This window comes from Trichosurus vulpecula, chromosome 3 (assembly GCF_011100635.1).
Source record: "Trichosurus vulpecula isolate mTriVul1 chromosome 3, mTriVul1.pri, whole genome shotgun sequence".
In the NCBI taxonomy this organism is placed as follows: domain Eukaryota; kingdom Metazoa; phylum Chordata; class Mammalia; order Diprotodontia; family Phalangeridae; genus Trichosurus; species Trichosurus vulpecula.
Window position 1 is genome coordinate 389,752,532 of NC_050575.1, and position 21,585 is coordinate 389,774,116.

General features: G+C 45.4%; 2 protein-coding genes across 2 annotated transcripts in view; one reads left to right on the plus strand and one right to left on the minus strand.

The window, feature by feature from the left end:
• Positions 1–8,435, minus strand: part of GALNS (galactosamine (N-acetyl)-6-sulfatase) — a 69,831-nt gene extending 61,396 nt beyond the window's left edge. The window contains exons 1-2 of the mRNA XM_036749317.1: positions 8,230–8,435; positions 1,109–1,232 (exon numbers count right to left, since the gene is read on the minus strand). Of these exons, the coding sequence (XP_036605212.1) occupies positions 1,109–1,232; positions 8,230–8,340 (235 nt within the window). The 5' untranslated portion in view covers positions 8,341–8,435. The remainder of the gene's footprint in view (positions 1–1,108; positions 1,233–8,229) is intronic.
• A 149-nt stretch (positions 8,436–8,584) lies between these two features.
• Positions 8,585–15,686, plus strand: TRAPPC2L (trafficking protein particle complex 2 like). The gene is made up of 5 exons (XM_036752995.1): positions 8,585–8,654; positions 10,374–10,546; positions 12,618–12,705; positions 12,839–12,918; positions 15,452–15,686. The coding sequence occupies exons 1-5, from the start codon at positions 8,622–8,624 to the stop codon at positions 15,495–15,497; spliced, it is 420 nt and encodes a 139-aa protein (XP_036608890.1). The 5' UTR covers positions 8,585–8,621; the 3' UTR covers positions 15,498–15,686.
• The last annotated feature ends 5,899 nt before the right edge of the window (positions 15,687–21,585 follow it).

A 21,585-nucleotide genomic window follows, 5' to 3' on the forward strand; every position in this document is an offset into this window, starting at 1 on the left:
CAAAATTTTGAAAAACGAATGTTAAAAATTGTTTATGTGTAACTGGAAAAAATAAAATATTTGAGGGGAAAAGATAGGCACATTCAGGTTGGAGTAAAGTATTATTAATAATGAAAAAAAAAGGAATAGCTTAGTGGGCCCAGATCCTTTAAAATAGATACGAAATGATTAATGCAGAAATGTTTTGCACAACTTCATGTGTGTAACAGATATCATATTTCTTGCCTTCTCAATGGGTGGAAGAGGGGATGGAGGGAGGGAGAGAATTTGGAATCGAAGATAAAAATAAATATTTTAAAAATATTTAAAAACTAATATAAAATGTCCATGAAGGCAGGATTCCCCAACAAGATGATGGAGATCTACTGTGAGATCTTGAATGCCTGCGGCCCAGCCAGTGAAAATCACCGTGCCTCCCTCTCCAAGGCTTATGGGATCTTGAGGTGGCCCTCCAAGCTACCCTCCCAACCCTCCTGAGTCAGGAATATTTCCCACCTTCCTCTTTTCTTCAGCCATCATAACATTCTGTGAGGAATAATACAAAGTAATTTCTTATCAATACCCTCCAATAGTCATTATGATAATGATAAATGCCACCTGATGTTTATTGAGTGATTTGAAGTCTGCAAGGCATTTTATACCCATCACCTCACTTGTTTCTCACAACCACTCAATGAGGGAGCTACCGCAGGAGTCATTGTCACAATTTTATACCTGAGGCTCAGAATTTAAGTGACTCAGTCACACAGCTACTAAAAGTGTCAGGGGTGGGATCTTTCCTGACCACAAGTCCGGGGCTCTTTCTACTAGACCATTCCACCTCCAGACTGTAGTCCCCGTAAACACAGGAATGCTGGTTTTCAGCACCATGTTGGAATACGGCGGCTACTCAAACAGATCTGATCCATGCTGCACCCCCTGCCCCCCCCCCCCCCCCCGCCCCAGAGTCCCAGGGACCTGAAAAGAAAGGGAAAGTTGGAGCTCTGAGATACCCAGGACTGCACAAGGAGTAACTCACTGTCAGGTGAGGACAAAAACACAGCGCATGCATTCCCAGGCCTAGGAGCTCCCCACCCTGGTGGAGTAGGACAAGTTCTAGTTTACTTACACGGAGAGCACAGGGGACTGGCAGTGTAGAAGTTGGGGAAAAGCATCCCTTCGGCAGCCATTCGGTCCAGATTAGGGGTCTCTTTAGAAGGTTCTCCAAACACGCCCAGGTCACCCCAGCCCATCTGCAGGAGGGAAGGAACAACAGGGCAAATGTTGAATAACTCTCCTCTTCTACACAGACCGCTTGCTCACTACCACAATTTTACTAGCTAGCTCCGTGCACAGTCCTCAGATTTGCAGTTCAGAAGCACTTGGCTTTTTGCAATGGATGAGAGTGCCAACCTCTCGATTTCCTTGTCCCTCACATTCTAATTTCGGGAATGTTTCATCTTAATTTCTGATTGATCTTCCACTGGCAGTGGCCCATTCTTAGTCTCTGACAAGTCCAATCTGTAAAAAAAAGAAAACCTCTGCAATGCATTGTGAGCTATTTTTTTTAAATCTTTTTGTAATGCCAAGCCCTCTCCTAGGACTTCTTTTTTCATACAAATATGGATTTTCTTAAAATGAAGTCTAAATATTTCAGAGCGCTCACTGATAGAATTTTGTCAACAGTGTATGTACGTACCTCACGGTCTAAGAGAAGGAAGGAAGATCTGATAAGTTCATTCCACGAGTAGGGAGACCTGAAGGTCAGAAGCCTCAGGTTCACCTTCTGGTGGTAACTCTAGATGACCTGTCACAATCCTCTGTTTACCCCCTCTAGTCCACATCCTTGTTGGAGGATATCTGGAATAATATTCGTCCCTACAAGGATATTTTCATGATTGCATGCTATCTATAAAGTATTAAGGAAAATGTCATATAAGGTATTACTGTTACTATCATTTTAATAATATTCCTATTAAAGCCCTAGAAAGGAAACAGGAAAAACCCCAGGAGTCTGGCTAAATGTTGGGTCCTCTTGCTTCCCCACTTTGTCCAGCCCATCAACTTTTCAACCCCTTCTCCCAACCCAGAAAAAAAAGATCCACTGAGTCATGTCCCCTCCCTTGGTGCTCAATCTACGTCCTAAAGTGAAAAAATGTTTATGCACAGAAAATTATTTGTGGGGCGGGGGAGAAGAAGGCTTGGATAAGCTGCAATTCACACTAACAAGAGCACAGATCCATTTAAAACAGTCAAAATAAGCATTTACTAAGCAGCTACTATAAAGTGTATGTGTGCGCGTGTATACAAAGATATGTTTGTATATATGTATATGTGTGTATATTACTGACCAAATTCTATCAGTGAACACTGCAATATTTAGATTTCATTTTAAGAAAATCCATATTTGTATAAAAAAGAAAATTACAGAAGGATTTGCATTTCAAAAAGATGTTTAAAAAATAGCTCTCTGTGCATGGCAGATGTGGAGATACAAAGGAGGGCTAGAAAGTCCTGCCCTCACCGAGCTCACAGTCTAATGACATCTAAACACGTATTCAAGCTTTACATGACAAATTTTTAAAAAATGGAATCCAACGAGGCATTTTTCTCCCTCAGGCCTGCTTTATATGTGTACGGCTGGGAAGGAAAAGTCCCCTCTGCTCTTTGAGAAGATTGCGCACCCATGGCCACCCTGGTATCACCCCCTGGACATTGTCTGCCTCTGGGATGAGAAGTCTCCCTGCCTTCTTTCCCAGAGACAGCTCCCTACTTCTTTTATGAGGAATCTCGGTTAAAATTCACACAAAGCTAGGAACCGTCTCTCTTGCAGCTACAGAAAACGGTGCACCAAAGGGAAAGGACCTCAGGGGAAGAAGCCCAGAAAGAGGAAATAAGTCATTTTAAATGAGTTAAAAAGAGAAGTGGAAGAACAGCTGCTGTGAGCCAGCAGACGTTGACAAATATTTTAAAACGCATGTTTTAAAACCAGAGAGCAGGAAAACTTAACCAGGAAGGTCACCGACTCAGGATCTTTACAGGGTGTCAGAGAAGACACTATTTTGAGGCTGACATTATCCAGAAGGGAAAAATAATCCACCCGGGCCGGCCAAAAGCTTTCCTCTCTGGCTGCTTCTGCATCTTAAATTTTTTTTTTTGAACCCAATAACCAATAAAATTTACTGAGACACTAAAGGCCCAGTTCCGTCAAATTTTCGTACTCTATTTATGAGAAAAATCAAATGTGTCAAGACTGTACATGAACATATGGTAAATATACATACATATATATAAGATAAAAATGTATGTGTGCATTTTCATTTCCTACATATATATTTTTATTTATCTGGTGTCTTTTGCAAAGCTTTATTTCTACATAATAACTTCCTCACCTTTTTTCAGTTTTATGCTTTGGGGAAACTGTTAACTAGAACAATCAGTCAGCTGAAACATTCATGGGATCTTCATATAGCTGCACAAACATTCTGGGCGTGGTTTAGAGGTGGCCTGGTAGACAAAGAGGTGGTTCCTCTCATTTCCTAGGGCAGCGGTCTCTAAATCTTTTGGCTCCCACGCTGCTATCGAAAGAATTTTTTTTGAGTATGCGCCCCAAGATGGGTATGTTTACTTACTTGTAGATTATATACACAGACTACTGGACTAATAATTATGTACATCATAAAATCTATTAAAAATAGAAATTAAAAAGGATGAGATAAGGGTGAATATTTGACCATAGAAGCAACAGGAAGCTACTGGAGTTTACTGAGAAGTGACTGCTTGGATATGAGCTTAGCTGGCTCACCTGGAGGCAGTTAGGTGGCTCAGGGGATAGAGCCTGGGCCTGGAATCAGGAAGACCTCAGTTCAAAAATGCCCTCAGACACTTTCTACCTGTGTCACCTGAGGCAAGTCACCTAACCACTGGTGGCCTTAATCCACTGGAGAAGTAAATGGCAAACCACTCCGGCATCTTAGCCAAGAAAACCTCACGACAGCGTTGGAGTGCTGTGGTCCACAGGGTCATGACTGAACAACAACAAAAGACTTGGGGAACTATGTGCGGAACAGGTCAGATGGGAGATAACAAGCTGGAAGACAATCAGACTACTGTAATAGGCCAGATGAAAGGTGACGAGGGCCTGAACCAGTGTGCTGGCAGAGTAAAGACAGAAGGGAGCAGACAGGGCTGGGGAAACAGAATCGATAGGCTCTGGCACCTGAGGGAATGGGCTGGGAGAGGGAGCTGAAGACGATACTCACCCCTAACAAAGAAGGGAGTACTGGGGGCTCTTTCTCATTGACCACTGTCCTCAGAATACAGCTGGACTTGGCAAAGAGGGCTGGGCAAGGTAGGAGCGTGCACAGGACAGGGAGGAGGTGCAGGTGGAGAGTTAGGGAAGACTACGGGCTGGAGACAAGCCACGCACTGGGATCTGAGGGATGTAGGATGTGAACCATCTGCCCACTTCCCAAGGGGTAGGCTCCCCCAACCCCTACTTTGATGATGACTCTTCCAGAGTCTCCATCATTTCAAATCTCAAATAGGCCTTCCATGCTCGTTCAGGGCCGAGTGCTAGATGAAATTAAATGAAGATTGTCTGCCACCCTTTAAATAGGTAAAGTAAGGGGGAAAAAACACTGTGAATGTAAACACAGGTAAAGATGAGTTTTTCCCAATGTAATTAAACTAAAGGATAATATCACCTTAGAGCTTTGATAGGATTATGACTACCTACCCAGACTGGTGTTTGAGACTTGCTGCTTCAGATTTAACCTATCCTTGGGGCCAGGCTAAAAGAGCAAGTAATCTAGGGTTGGAACTAAGTGGATGGAAAACGTAAGTCCAGGGCAGGATCCTGCTCCACTTGCTCCGGTCCTAGTCACACTGGAGGGAGCTCTCTGAGGAGCAGAGCCACCCGCCCCAGGCAACTGGCATGAGGATACATGCCACGTCGCCAGCAGCCCGTCTCATCTCATGATAAGCCTCTTTCTGCATGTCCTTTCTTCTTTCTCCTAGGCTGCCCCTGCCCAGAAGGCAGAAGGGCATCACAAGCTGAAAGAGACCTCAAAGGTCAACCATCTCCCATCCAACGCCCTCATTTAATAGAGTCCCAGCCAGGGACTTGCTTAGTCCCACAAGCAGTCAAAATGGTAAAGCTAGGATTTGAACCCAGGTTCTCAGACTCTAAATCTGGTCCATACTCTGTTGATCACTCTGCCTGGGGAAAGGCTTCCCCAGGAAGATGGGGATTCAAGCCCCCAACTCTATCACTAATTTGCTCAGCATAACTTTATCCTTTCTGAGCCTCAGTTTCGTCACATGCAAAATAAGAAAATTGGACTTGAAATGCTAATGCAATAAAAAAGAAAATTGGATTTGAAATACTAATGCAATAAAGATGCAATAAACATTAGGTGTTTCATGTGTATATTGCGCTAGGTGCTAGGGATACAAAGAGAGAAGCCCCCAAGGAGCTTACATTCTATGGGGGCACACATTAGGACAGCAAAGGACGATATACACAACTGTACATATTATTGTGTTTAACTTCTTTCCACGTTTGAAATCTAGGATGCCATCCCTCTGAGGTCATGTTCCCGTGCACAGGGCAGACATGTACTGAACAATGGACCTGGGAGCCCAAGATCCTGCCATTTAGTACAGGTGTGTAAGTCATTAGAAGCAGTTTCTTCAACTGTCAAGTGGAGATAATAACTACCTCGAGGCGTTGTTGAGGATCAAATGATATAATATTGGCAGAAGTCCTTAGCACAGGGCCTGGCACACTGGGGGCACTACTAAACACTTATTCCCTTTTCCTTTCCCCCTTTCTCCGGGACTCAGTTCCCTCTTCCTCACTGGAGAAATAAAGGTGTTGAATGAGATGATCTTTAGGGCCCCTTTCAGCTTTAAAATTTCTTGTCCTCCATAGACAAGTTATTTAATTTCTCCCAGTCCCAGTTTATTCATCTGTAGAATGGAGATAATAATATACCACACAACTCACTATGCTATAGTGAGGAAAAGGACTTTGCAAACCTCCATTCTTTCACTCAAACAACTACTATTTATTAAGGGTTTGCAGAATGAACAGAGTGGTGCTAGGTGCTCCAGGAAAGTCTGGATAAGTGGCTAGCCATCAGGCGGCTTATTGCTAACACAGATAAATAAATTTAAATTGATTTGTGAATAGGGGGGTTGGACAATCTGACAGCTAAAGACCCTTCCAACTTTAAATCTGTGATTTTATAGTATATATTACAGGAGAAGTACAACAGAGATGTGATTTGTGAAGTCTGAGGATGACCCGGGCTCTCTTCTCTCTGCAACCTGCTCAGCTATCATGGGTTCAATGATCATCTCTAAGTAAATTACCCCAAAACTGTTATCTCTAGCCCAAATTTCTCTGTCCTTAATTTTAGACGTACATACCAGCTGGATATTTTCACCTTGATGTCCTGTATGCAACATGTCTCAAACAGAACTCTTACTTTCTGCCAAACCCATCTCTCCTTCCGGACTGGCAATCTTGATGGTTCTCTCTTTCCCTCACCTACCAAATCCAACCAGCTGTCATCTTGTTGTGGCAGGAGAAATCAAACTACATTGTATCTGTCTTCTCTTCACTTTCTTACAATCACCTGCTGCCCTTCTCAGCAGATCTGGTCTCTCTGCCTCCAATCTCTCCCTTCTCCCATTCATTCTCCAGATTTCTCTTAAAACACAGATCTGGTCATGTTACTGCCTCCTCACTCACACATTTCCCATCACTTCTATTCCTCGGCTTGGCATTTAGAGTCTTATCCAGTCTGGCTCCTACCCACCTTTCCAATCCCTCCTTAGTCGCACTGGAGGGCTGACCTGCTCTTGGCACGCAGCAGCCCATCACCTGCCTTTCTACCTTTTCACATGCGATCCCTTGTCTGGGATCTACTCGCTCTCTCCTACAAGAGGCCCTTTCGGATCTCACCACTAGTTAACACCACCTCCCTCTTGAAATTACCTTGTATATTACTGAAGTGCGTTGGAGACCAGAGGGAAGTTTGGGTTTTGTCTTTTTATCACCAAAGCTTAGCACAGGGCTTAGCACCAGCCAGGCTAAGTGTTTAACGATGGAACTAAGGACTTTGATAAGAGTGAGGAGGGAAGGATTATAAGGATTTGGAATCAGCCAACCCCCTAACTTAACAGAAGGGGAAAGGGACAGGGGATGGGAAGGGGAAAGAGGCCAGAGAAGTTAAGGGATTTGCCAAAGACTGAAGTGGGGCTCTGAACCCCGCGTCTATGACTGGTACAGCAGGAAAGGGACTGTATCAAAGGCAGGAGAACGGGGTTCTAGCACCAGTTCCTTGCACTCGCTGGGCCGCAGGTGCCTCCTCAATAAAATGAGGGGATTGTACTTGGCCTCTAAATCCTACAATTCCAACCCGTCCACAAGCATTCACTAGGTGCCTACTGTGTGCCGGGCTCTGTGATGAGCACTTGGAGACACTAAGAAAAGGTAAAATACGGTCCCTGACCTCAAGGAGCTCACAATCTAAGGGGGGAGACAACACGCAAACAATTAATGTGCAAACAAGATACGGACAAGACAACTGGTCGCGATGTCAGAGGGAAGTGTCCGGGAAGGGTTTCTGGCCGAGGTGAAACTGTAGCCAAGACTCATCCCTCCTTCCATCCCCCCCCCTCCCCTGCTTTCCTCTTCCTCCTTCCCTCGAGGCCTCCCCTCCCCCCTGGGGGGGTATTTGATTTGGGCTACAAAGCTGGGGAGGGGGGAGGGTATTCAAGACTTGGTGCTTGCAAGGACCGCGGAGGACCTCTAGCCCATTTCACAGATTGATAAACTGAGACCTTTAGCGTCCGGCAAACCCCAGGACCTCCCCAATGCACCACGCTGCGTATTATTTTTTGTGGAGCAGGCACACGGAGCAGACCTCTCAGTCGATTAGACCCGGGTTCAAGTTCTGACTGGCTGGGTGACCCTGGGCAGGTCCCTTGGGCTCTCTGGGCTCCGGGCCATTCTGTGAGTCTTTGGTCAGCGGGATGCAGCCCTGCACCGGTGGAGGGTGTTTCCTCGCTCAGGAGTTCCGGATACCAGCCTGGAGTGGGGAGTTCTAGTGCGGGGCGCACGGGTGGACTGAGGGAGGGGTGTACAGGAACTACTACTTCCGGTCTCAGTCTTCCTCCCGCCGGGGCCCCGGTCACTCTCTCCGGACCCTGCACCCCTGACCCCAGCCCAGGACTCACGTCGTCCATTAGGAGGAACACGATGTTGGGGGGTCGGGGGGCGGCCTCAACCCCCAGTGGAGCCCAGCCGAGAAGCAGGCTCGTGCCGAGTAGCACGGCAACGGCCGCCATGGCAACCGCCGACGCCGGAGTGGCTCGGAGTCGGGCGAGCCTTAGCGGGCAGGGGGCCGAGAAGCCCCGGGGTGGCGCGGGCGGAGGCGGGAGGAGGGGCGAGCTGAGACAGAGAGAGAGAGACAGAGCGAGGCTGGAGGAGCGCGCTTGCGCATATCGTAGGGCTCCCGGTCTTTTAAAATCCGCCTGGGCGGGGGCGGGGCAAGGCTCTAGGCGGGCACGTGACGGGGCCGGTAAGCGGGAGGGCGGTCACGTGACCGGGCTCTCCTTTGCTTACCAAGATGGCGGTGTGTATCGCGGTGATCGCCAAAGAGGTGAGTGCTGCCGGATGTCGGGGCCTGGGGCCCCCGGGAGGCAGCGGCAGCAGCTTGGCCTCGTGCTCCTGCCTCCGCCGAGGCGCTGCTGAGTCGCCAGGCCCTCCCCAGGGATGGACGGAGCTGGCCCCCGCGAGTGGGCCCCGAGCTCGGCCCCGCCCCCCCGTTGCACTTCTCGGCCCCGCCCTGGAGCCCTCGGAAACTGGCGGGGCGGGGGAAGGCACCCAGTTTCCAGGTTCAGGGTCACACGGCCTGCGGGCGTTGGGCCATGACCTCCCGGGGGAGGACACTCCTTCCGCGTAGGCTGGTGAGCGCCCTCTCTGCTGCTGAACCGAGCCCTGAAGGTTAAAGTCGCGACCTTCCCAACAGCCGGCCTGGATGGAGGCGTCCGAGGAGCCTGGACAGGCAGCTGCCATGATCACCCCCGTTTGACAGATGGGGAAACTGAGGCAGGTGGCCGGCGAGTGACAGGTCCAGGGTCCTACAGTCAGCAAGTGTCTGGGGGAGAATTTGAAAGCTACTCTTCCTTACTCCACCGGGAGGATTTCCGTTTACTAAGCACCTGCCGTGTGCCAGGCTCTGTGCCAAGCTTATGGATGCAAAAAGAGGCAAAAGACGCCCCTGCCCTCAAGGAGCTTACCCTCTATGGGGGTGGGAGGTGGGGACACAGCATGCAAACAAACAGGTGCAAAGCAGCGATCCACAGCATAAGTAGGAAATAATTCGGAGGCTGCCAGTAATAAAAAGGGATATTAGCTAAAAGGAAGGCAGGGAGGTCAGTCTTTGGAGCAGAGGAAGGAGAGAGGTCCGGGCATGAGGGACAGACTCAGAAAATGCCCAGAGATGGAGGGCATTCATGTAACGGTCAGGAGGTCAGGGTCACACGTGTATCCCATGAGGAAGGTGTGGGAAGATTGCAACTTAGTAGGTGCTTAATACATGCTGTAATTAGATTAAATTAATTTTAATTTTTAAACATATTTTACATCTATTTTACATATTATTATAAATTTATTCTAAATTAATTTTACTAATTTAATTAAAATGATTAATTTTAAAAAAAGATTGTTAGCCTATGGAAGTTTAAATTACAGCAGTTACCCCCAGACCTCACACCTGCAGCAGTGCTGAGCAGCGATTAAATACATAGGATGGGAAGGGACTTTAGGAAGTCAGTCCAACCCCTGGATGAGACTTGACCCCAGGCATCTGACTCCCAGATCAGTGTTCTTTCTGCCTTGCTACTATGAAGCTGTACAAACTTATTCTAGCATCTAGGTGGTACAGTGGTTAGAGCGTTGAACCTGGAGTCAAGAAGACCTGAGTTCGAATGCAGCCTCAGACGTTTACTAGCTGTGTGACCCTGGGCTAGTCACTTAACCCCCTGTGCCTCAGTTTCTTCAACTGTAAAATGGGAATAACAGCACCCACCTCCCAGGGTTGTTGTGAAGATCAAATGAAATAATATTTGTAAAAGCCCTTGAGCAAAGTAAGCACTATGTAAGTGTTAGCTATTAGCATTATTATTTAATAAGCGCATATTCCCTTCCTTTTGAAGACTTTGACTCAGACTCTGGGTAGGACATAATGAAGTTATAGTCTTGGTTTTGAGGAATGATCCGTGGGGATAAAATGGTTCATTGTAGTAGTATTTAAAATTGGTGATGGAGTGGATTTTTGAAATTCAGGTTGTGGCTAACGCCTTGTCCTTTATTGCAGAATTACCCGCTCTACATCCGGAGCATCCCTGCGGAGCATGAGCTGAAGTTCCATTATACAGTGCACACGTCTCTCGATGTGGTAGATGAGAAGGTCTCTGCCATGGGAAAGGCCCTCGTGGATCAGAGGGAGCTCTACCTGGGACTCCTGTACCCCACCGAAGACTACAAAGTGTATCTTTTGATGCCCAGCGGGGTGTCTTATAAATGAAAGAGAAGTGGCTGCGCGTGCCTGCAGATGGAGCTTAATTTCTGAGCATTCATCCTGCAGTTGTAGGAGATTGTTTAGGGCTGGTCCATCTTGGCATGTATTTCATGCCGCTACAATTTGAGAATTAGCCGTTATCCAGTTAATTAGGACAACAAAAACAGTCTGCTTAATTCAGGCCTCTTTGTCCTCAGTTGGGTAATTCAAAATTTCTTTGCTTAGGTGACATCCTCAATGCCTTATGTCCCTGTCTCCCCCCATAGCCAGTCTGTTGAGAAATCAATTTTATCACCTAGCATCTTTCACCTCTTTCATTTTTCATTTGCTCACAGCCCCTGACCCTTCCTGAGCTCTTGCCCAGATCTCTTCCTTTCTTCGGCCCATCTTCCACACAATCACCAAAGTGATTTATCTAAAGTGTACGTCTCTCTGACTGTCAACTCCCTGCTCAGTAAACTCAAGTGACTCCCTTTTACCTCTAGGCATTCATATTTCTTAACAACTTGGTCCCCTCCCTGTGTTTCCAGCCTTATTATACATTACTCCCCTCCTTGTTATGGTCCAGCCAGGCGGGTGCACTTTTGCACTGGTGTCCCCCCATTTCTGGAATGTTCTTCCTCCCCACTTCCACCTCTTAGATTCCCTCACTGCCTTCAAGATTCAAAGTGCCTCTTCTGCATGAAGCCTTTCTAGACTACCCAGTCTACTTTCCCCCCACAATAATCCTGTATCTGTTTTGTTTATATCTGTATATGTGCATGTTGCTTCTCCTATTAGAATATATACTTAAGCATCAGGACTTTGAGTTTTCATTGTTTTGTCCCCAGTGCCTGAAACATTAGGCGCATAACGTTTGTTGATTGACTCAAGAGAAAAGCAAGGCTTGCGTTCTTCAGATAGCTGCAATATACAACTAACGTTGAACTACTTTGTAGAGGACCTGGGGACTCAGACTTCTTCCTCCTAGCCTGGGTATCTCATTTTATCGGTAAGGAAACTGAGTCCTGTGAGGTGAGATGAAGTGAGGTGACTTTCACACGTTCATAGAGGCAGGAAGTGTGGCGGAGACTCAAAGTAACTAATTCGGAAGGGCCTCATCACTCCTTCCACTTCCTCTATTCTGTTGATTTTTCTTCTGATTGGGGATACCATTTTTGGTAAGGGGTCATTTCATCTCTTCATACGTCATTCTAAATAACCAGTAACTTGGTTCTCTTATTATCTATATAGTTTGGAGAAAATCACTTCACTTTTCTTAGTATAGATTTCCTTGCGTATAAAATTAGATGCACTCCCAGGTTCCTTTCAGTTCTGTATCCTGTGACAAGGAGGCTCTATCTTCCAGAGTACATTATAGTGTAAAGCACAGTGCCCGGCACAGAGGAAGCATTTAATGAATTCTTGTCTGACTGACTTGACCAGAAGCAGAGTTGGGACCAGAAGAATTCTAGATTTCTGAAACCAGGAGTTTTGCAGATAAGATGCTCGGGTCTGGAAACTCATTCCACAATGGAAGCACATTCCAGTTTTACAGATAGGCTGTGAATTTCTGATAGGTCAGCCCACTAAATTTTAAGCCACTCTAAGATTCTTCCTCTTTGTACATCCAACAACAATGAAAAGTAACTGATCAAACATTAGTTAAGCAGCCCTGTTAGCCAAGGCACTGCACCAGACCCTCAGAAAGATAAATGAGACCTGGTCCCTGCCGTCCAAAACCTCAGACTCTGGAGGGGTTGGGGGTAGACGTCAGGCCCGTGTGAATGCTGCGTTTGCATATGTAGGGGTCTATCCCAGGCAGGTGTGTCAGTGGTGCGCATGGACTGGACAGGTCGCTGTGACACAGGCAGGCCTGTGGTGGTATATTTTACTGCAAGGTTGTCACTTTGTTTTTCCAAAGCGGTTTTGTCATGGAGCTGTGAAAGTGTGAACAGATGGACACACACTTGCATATTCTTCATGTTGATGCTTTGTTTGTTTCATTTGCAATCACAGCAGTCCCTGTGTTAAAAGCATGTTCCCTAACCAGCTGCACAGGTATGGCTATGTGACGAATTCCAAGGTGAAGTTTGTTATGGTGGTGGATTCCTCCAACACAGCGCTTCGAGACAACGAGATCCGCAGTGTGCGTGTTTGCTAGATCAGTAATTTTTTTCCTTTTTTCTTCCCCCATTCTCATAAAATGCTGAGAAGCTAGAAATCCAGCCGGGTGGTCACTTTGTACATGTTAATTAAAAACCCCATTGTCTCTTTTTCAGATGTTTCGAAAGCTACATAATTCCTACACAGATGTCATGTGCAACCCCTTCTATAACCCTGGAGATCGTATTCATTCTAGGTGAGTGGGCTGCTTCCCGTCAGTGTCAGCTTTTTGTGCACCGGTGCTTGACTACAGAGAGTTAGCTGTTTGGAAAGTTGTTTAGGGATCAACCACTAAACACTACATCGGAAGCTTCCTTTCCTTGGGGAGCTCGAGCTTCCACTGAAGGCCAGCAGTTGATGACCCTGTTCTGTCAAGTAGAAGAAACACTTTTACCACTGTCCCTGGCCACTTCAGTAACCAGGAGTTGTGCAAATCTTCCTCTTCGCTTTTGGTTGAATATAGAAAGGGAACTGAAGCCCGAGGTTTCTTCCAAATCACCTTAAAACTGAAATCAGTGCAGATTTCACAGCTCAAGGTAGCTTGGTGTTTGTTGTCCCTCTAAAATGACCTGGAAGTTGGAGTCATTACCCAGAAAAGGGTTTTAGAGAGGCCATTTACTAGTATGTTCCTGAACAAGAACCTCATCAGCCACATGTCACCCTGTGTGAGGTCATCTGGCCTTGGCTGGAGGAGCAGTTGGCTGTCAGGTGTCCGAGCTTTCCTTGCCTACCTTCACCCCTTGGGCTTCATCCTGTTATTCATATTTATTCAGAGCATTAAATGATCTAGGGAAATGATATCTGAAAAGCCCTTTGCACAGTGCCTGGGCCCTGTAGATGCTTAAGGAAGGTTTGTCCTTTGCCCTTCCCTCCTTCCCCTTCTTCCCTGTGGAGCCAGAGCAAGTCGGATCTTTGTTAAACTTAAGACAGCCCTTCGAGCACTTGAAGAGAAATGTTGTCCTTCCCCTAAGTCCTTTCTTCAAAACATCTTCAGGGGCTTTAGCCAATCCCCAAGTCCTGATCTCCAGGCCCTTCATCCTCTTGGTTTCCCTCCTTAGTTTGTTTTTCAGCTTATCAGTATCCTTCCTAAAACAGGACCCCCAAGATTGCCCTGAAGGGTGGCATGGGTGTGGTCAGTTTAGGGCAGTGCTGTAGAACATCTCCTCCCCATTCTCGACAGGAGGCCTCTCTTGGCTGAGACTGCACTGGCTTTTGTGGCTAACACCACACCAGCTCATGCTGAATTTGTGGTCTACTTGAACCTCTTAGCTGCCTAGCCATATCTCCCATCTTTTGTGTAAAGCTGATTTATTGCCTGTGTATGTAGTGGGCCACTTCTTTCAGGATCAGCTCAGTGTCTTCTCTCTCTCTGTCTCTCTTTGTCTCTCTCTATCTCTCTCTTTCACTCTCTCTTTGTCTTTCTTTCTCTTTGTCTCTGTCTCTCTCAGCTATCTGCGTATCAACTTCTAGTTTGCCATGCTTATTCTGTCTTTGCCTTTCAAAAACTCCTACTTGACAGAGAAAACAAGCAAAGTAGGAGATCATAGAATCATAGGTTTAGAGCTGGAGGGACCTGAGCTCATTCGAGCCTTGCACTCTCTCTCATTGGCCCTCATCTTGTCCACTCTGATGACCCATCCTGCCCTTTCTTTGATACTTCTTTTGTCAACGTGGCTAAAAAAAATGATTTTTGTTGTTGTTAGCACTTCTCATTCAGAGGAGTGTTGTGCTTCGTGCTCTTCCTTTCTTTGCCTTCACTCTCATCTTCTGCATGGATTTTCCTTCAGTGTAAGGTGGTTGATGGTTCCCCATGGGTCTCTCTAAACAACTCTCCTTTTTTTCCCCTCATCAAAATGTTTTCTTTATGGCTTTAGAGTTAAATTACTGAGAGCTTTCAATCCCTCCTGGAGTGACTTTGCCTGTAGAATTTTGGTCTCTAGATTTTGCCCTCCTTTCAGTGGACTCTGAGACAGGGCACATGTCAGGCTGTGCTTCGGGCCACTCCCTTTTGGGGTCACAGAGGTGAAGATGGAGCCCATTCTCAGGACTTCACTTCTGATAGTTCTCCCTTATTGGTTAGTTGTCTCTAGGAGAAGCATTTGCCTCATTAGGCTCCTACTTGTTTAAGGCAAGTCAAGGGTCTATTAGCTCTGTGAGGAGAGTTCTGTCCCTGACCAGGAGCCTGTCTTCACTGTATTTTAAGCCATGATCTAGATGTGCCATTGAGGCACAATGTGACTTCTGGCCATAGCACAGATGGGCCGGCTCCTGCCAACCTTGCTGCAAGGGGTTTTGTGGATTCCTCACATCAGACTTCTCTGGGATTTATAAATCATATTTCCCTAGTGTCTCCTCCCCCGTGCTGATATCACTGGCATTTGTAGAGTATCCTCATCCCTTTAGTCCTGGGTTCATTCTAGGCTTCAGCTTTACCCAGGCAGGCAGGCAGGCTTTCTCTGGACTCCATTTGCTATAGTGCTTTCCAGGGGTGAGACTGCTCTGAGCCTTGGTTTCCTCATGTGTAAAGTGGGGTCGACTTAGTGAGGATCGAGTGAGATAACGCCCATGAAAGCGTTCATGAGTTCTAACTTCAGATAGCCTGGTAGGTATTGTGAAAAAAAATCAGTGACTTTCTGCCAACTGGAAACACTTGAGAATTTCCCTAGTCATCATTACAGCACTCATTTGAAGCTCTTCTTTCCCTTAATTGACCTCTTTCTTTGTTGCAGGGCCTTTGATAACATGGTGACTTCCATGATGGTGCAGGTTTGTTGAGAGAGAGTATAGTTTACAGTTAATTCTGAAGAATGCTGTTTTGTACAGAACTGTATTGTGCAGATGTGTGTATATATTGCCTCCTCCTATGTATAATATGAAAGCCGCTCTCTTTGGATGGCCCAAAACTCTTGTGTAAAGTGGAAGACTATATAAAGTTTATTTCAATAAAAAGTTGAATCTGTTGAAGTTTCATCGTTTCTTTCCATACACAGCAAGGTTCAAAGTTTCCAAGGACTAGGTCTCTACTTGCTCTGTGCTGCCCAGTATAGCCAGTGCTAACATTTCATGTTCAGATGCTTTCAGGACAGTAGGAAGGAAGGAAGGACTTTCTCTGATCATTGAGGATCTTATCTAAAGGCGGTCATTCTGAATCTGAATTAAAATGTGCCCAAATCAGCAAGGCCCCTTACTGCCAGCCCTATGTACTTTTCCTTTAGGAGGAGGAGGGGTTGAGAGGTCAGCATTGTTTTGCTCCCTACTCCGTGGAAGTTACAAAGAGGCTTCCTAACAATCTGAGCTCTCCCTAAATAGAATGGGCCACCTTAAGAAGAAGTGGGTGCCCACTCCCTTGGTGGGCTTCAAACCAAGGCCTGGACGATGGTTGTTGGGTATGTTGGAGAGAAGTCTTGTTCAGGTATGAATTAGATTAACGTGGTCTCCGTGTTTGCTCTCACTTTAGGAATTTTGTAATTTGGGGACTTTTCCCCAGGTTCTGAGGATTTAAGAAATCTCTTTGCACCTAGTGTTAACGTACTAGGTACTCTAAGAGGTTTCTTTGATTTTTAACACAATAGCATTTTCCTTATTTCCTTATTCTGGCTTCACAGGGTTTTGGTCCAGCAGCCTGGTTTCTCCATCTAGGACAGAGGCTCTTAACCTGGGGTCCCCAGACCGTTGGTCTGTGGATAGATTTCTGGAGGTTGGGGAAGTTAGATGGGAAAAGAAAATGACTTCTTTAATCTTCACTAACCCCTAACTAAAATTTAGCATTTCCTTCAATTAAGAATGAAAAAAAGACGATAAAAAGGGGTACATAGGCTTTCCCAGACTCCCAAAGGAGTGTATCACACAAAAAAGATCAAGAACTCCTGGTCTAGAGTATAATTTCTTCAGTCTGTTTTGTTGGAACGAGGGATCCCTTTGGGGGTTCCTGTTTTAGTCATAATCTCTACCTTTAGCCAAAGACCTTACATTTCATTTCTGTCACTATAGGGATCCCTCTAGCTTCAAAGGGTTTTGTTTGTTTCTTTAAAAGTAAACTCTTCCGTCTAGCTAGGTTAAGCCTCCCAGCCCCAGTTAGAGGGGCTTCTGTTAATCCTTGCCTCCAGCTGCCATAAGATCCTGCAAAACCCCTAAGGCCGGAGTTGCTGGTGGAGAGGTTGTTCACACTGATCAATGCCACAGTGATCACTCCAATTGATTTCTTTCCTTCCTTTAGTAGTGGGAAGCTCAGGAGGAGAGAAATGGCAGTTGGCCTTTCACCAGCCGCCATTATCCATTCATGGTGTTAGTGCCGTGCCTCCCCACTCCCACCCCCACCCCCCCCCCTCTGCAATTAGATATTGCTCTAATGTTTGGAGTTACTGGTCAGAGAAAAAAAGTCCTTCAGACATCCAAAGCAGTTAGAGATTCCTCAACAACCATGCTCCTGTAAACTTGGCAGTGGAAATAAGGACACAGATGTACTGACCAGCGGCGGTGGCTCCCTGAAAATCATTAAAAATGTAGGAGGCAGCACTGGAGCCTCCTGTCGGGCCACTTGTAAGGCCCCATCAGATCTAGGCAACTCCTGCCAAAGCCAGGTTTCCAGTCTTATGAGCAGGTCACAGCAAGGGGAGAAGAGCATCCCGGCTTTTAGGGATGATTATATGTTACTTCCTTCACAGGTTCTGTGTGTGCTCCATGGAGAGTCTTGAGGTCTTCAAGGTACTTTTTCTGATTTCCCAGCAGTTAGTGTAGTATTCATCCTCATCTCCGTGCCCCTCCCCCCCATGTAATTTTGTGTATGCATGGATTGTATCCCCTGCAGTAGTGTGTAAGATCCTCGAGGACAGGGACTGTCTCATTTTTGGATTTGTATGCATAATTATTGGTACATAGTAAAGGCATGATAAATAACTGTTGATTAATCCAGTTCTTACCACTTCTTCCTCTTACAATGGAAGCCTGTAGAAAGATGAAAGCCTAAGTCATAGCTGCCCCTAGCTTTGCTTAGGAGACACCCCTGCCCCCTGCCCCGGAAAAACAACCAAAAACCCAGAAATGTGATAAAACTAGAGTGGATAGCACATAAGCTAATGGGGAAAGACAGACCCACCATCACAAGCACATTATTGTAGCCAAAGCTTTGGTTCTTCAAGTCCCCCAAAACATCTAGTAAGACTTTTTGGTACATATTTGGGAATGGAAGCAAATGTTAAAAGACCATAAGTATGAAACAAAGGGAGTTGAGAAACCAGGATAGAAGAAAATATGGCGGGTGAAACCCCTTTATATTGCCTATGTTAGGAGACAAGACCGGTATCTATGTTGTAAGCAATATCACTTACTCTGTTTACACCATGGTAGAGCCAAGATGGGGCAGCTAGGTGGCACCTTGGTGCACAGAGCACTGGGCCTGGAGTCAGGAAGACTCATCTCCCTGGGTTCAAATCCAGCCTCAGACACTTACTAGCCATGTGACCCTGAACAAGTCACTTCACCCTGTTTGCTTCAGTTTCCTCTTCTGTCAAACGAGCTGGAGAAGGAAATGGCAAACCACTCCAGTGTCTTTGCCAAGAAAACCCCAAGTGGGGTCAGGAAGAGTTAGACATAACTGAACAACTAGAATTAAGAATGCTGGCTTTGCAGTCAGAGGACCTGAGTTCAAATTCTTCCTCTGCTACTTACTACCTACATGGCCCCGGGAAAGGCCTCAGTTTCCTCACCTGTAAGATGAGGGGGTTGGACTAGGAAGGAAACAAGCATTTATTAAACATCTACCAGGCACCATGCTAAGCATGCTACAACTATCCCATTTGATCCTCACAATAACAACCCTAGGAGACAGGTGCTATTATTATCCTTTTTTTTTTACAATTGAGGAAACTGAGGCAGGCAGAGGTTAATTGAATTGTCTGGAATCACAGCCAGTGTCTGAGGGCACCTTAGAGCTCTAGCCATCTTTATTCTATTGTACCCCCAGCTGCCTCTTGGCAGAAGCTGCCAGATAGGCCTATCTGCTTGCTTCCGGTCCTAAATCTATAAGCCCGTGATTCCTAGGTCAGTGTTATAATAAGAAGTTTCTCATATTTTGCCAAACCTTTAGAATCTTATGACAGGTTTGACAGTCTACTTCCTGTCTATTAAATGCCTACTATGTTCCAGGCACTGCTAGGTGCTAGCGATTGAAAACCAAACAATTTCTACCCTTAAGAACCTTATAGCCTAGTCAGGGGAGACTTGTTTATGTAAAACATATACAAAATAGATACCAGTATTTCTTTTTCTTGATGGGGAAGAGACAGTAAGGAAAAGTAAGAAAAAGCACTAAAGGAGGTAGGAACAACCATTAAGTGCCTATTATGTGCTTTAGGGGATGCCTCATTTAAAAGGTATCACTTGAGCCTAGCCTTGAAGGAAAGATGGATAATGGAAGGTTTGTTTAGGCAGCTAGGGCCTCTTAGAACATGGAAAGCTCTGGACTTGGGGTCAGGAAGACAGAGTTCAAATCTGCCCTCAGATACTAGCTGTGACCCTGAGGATGTCATTTAGCCTCCGTTTGCCTCAGTTTCCTCAACTGTAAAATGGGAATGGTAATACTACCTATCTCCCAGGGTTGGTTTTGTTTTTTTTTTTTTTTTGCAGGGGGGAAGGCCAGGCAATTGGGGTTAAGTGACTTGCCCAAGATCACGCTGCTTGTAAGTATGTCAAGTGTCTGAGGCTGGATTTGAACTCAGGTCCTCCTGACCCCAGGGCCAGTGCTCTACTCACGGTGTCACCTAGCTGCCCCTCCCCTATGGTTGTTGAAAGGATCAGAGGAGACAAAAGCTGTAAAGTGCAGTACCTGCAAGAATTGGAAGTGGGGGGGATGCCCATCAGTCGAGGAATAGCTGAACAAGGTGTGGTATGTGACTGTGATGGAATACTATTGTGCTATAAGAAATGACGAGGGGAATGGTTTCAGAAAAAACCTGGGAAGACTTACATGAACTGATGCAAAGGGAAGACAGCAGAACCAGGAGAACACTGTACACAGTAACAGCAATATTGTAACAATGATCAACACAGTGATAGCAACATTGTAATGATAATCACCTGTGAAAGATTTAGCTACTCTGATCAATGTGATGATCCAAGACAATTCTAAAGGACTCATGATGAAAAGTGCCATACACCTCCAGAGAGAGAACCGATGAACTCCAAGTGCAGATCAGAGCATACTTTTCCCATTTTATGTTTCTTGCTTTGTTATTTTTTTGCAACATGGCTAATACGGGAATTCTAAAAATTTAATTTTTTTTTTTGCACGGGGGAAGGCAATTGAAGTTAAGTAACTTGCCCAAGGTCACACAGCTAGTAAGTGTGTTGAGTGTCTGAAATCAGATTTGAACTCAGGTCCTCCTGACCCCAGGGCCAGTGCTCTACTCACTGCACCACCTAGCTGCCTTGGGAATTTTTTTTTTTGATGTGTATCAACATACATGTGTTATTGATATATTGCTTGCTTCTCAATGGGTGGGGGAGAAGGGGGAGAGAATTTGGAACTCAAAATTTGAAAACATGAATGTTAAAAAATGTATATGTAATTGGGAAATATTTAACAAATAAAAATGTATTTAAAAAATAAAGTGCAGTGCAAATGCTAGCAATCCTTGTTAATACTCTCATGTTGTGCGTATGTAACAGTCACTTGCACTGATCAAGGAGCAGGTAGATCTTGACATTGCACTGGGCAAGGAGCCAAGAAGAGGTTTTTCTATCCATGGAGCCAATGCCCTCTTCCCTAGACCATCATTTACAAGGGAGGACGTATTCTTGCCTGTAGGAGTCCTTTGCTTTGATCACACCCCAAAGATTACCATTAAAAGGTTGTCCCAAGCAAATGGAGGTAACCCAGAGGTACCTTGTGATTATTAACAAGGAACAAGTACCAACAGCTGTGTAAGAAATAGGGTATTGAAAGCAAAGCAGGATCTACTCTCATATCTAATTCCCACTAAGGAAGGAAACAAGTATTTATTAAACATCTGCTATGGGCCAGAGACAAAGGCTTTCCAACTATCTCATCTAAATGCAAGGAAAGTGCTTCAGCCCGGAGCCAGGAAGACCCCATCATCCTTCTCAGATAAGATAGTCTTTGGACAGGATAAATGAAGCAGAAGGGGTCTGGTAGGCTGGATCAAATGAGGACATTTGTAAAGACATGAACCACAAAGATCTGTATTTTTTTCTTGAAAGGTTCTGTCATTTTGTTGGTTATAAGTTTACCTCCCTCTACCAATCCAAGTTGTAACCCCTCCATGTTCCAGACATATCCAGGGCTGAAAAATTCACCACCAAGGAGACAGCTTTTCTGGGGATGGATGAGCACTCCTCCATTTGGGAAGCATGTATCTGTCAGAGGGTCACATCATCACCTGGCTCAGCCACTAAGCCCTTCGATGTTGATTAGAACCTGCCAGAAATTCTATTTTGAAGCAGAGCGAGCCTTTGAGGGCTAGTGCCAAGAGTACAAGGCACTGAAGGAAAACATTAGCAGCAAAGTGATGAAAGAGCAGTTCTTAATAAAAGCTGTTATTAAATTAGCAGAAACCAGTGCTTCTGGGAAGGGCCACCTGCAGACACTAGCCTACCTATAAGTGGGCAGAGCAACCAACAAGCTTCTATTAAAGTGCCCACTCTGTGCCTGGCCCTGGTTGAGACACAGGAGATGAGAACATCCTAAGCAGAGGGAAATGGACAAAATAATAAAAATAATATAATTACAAATATAAATAATGAAAATAAAATAATTAAAAATAATAAAAATTAAAAATAATAAAAATAAAATAAAAAATAATGTAATGAAAAGTTTAATAAACTAAGTAGTAAATAAATTTTAAAA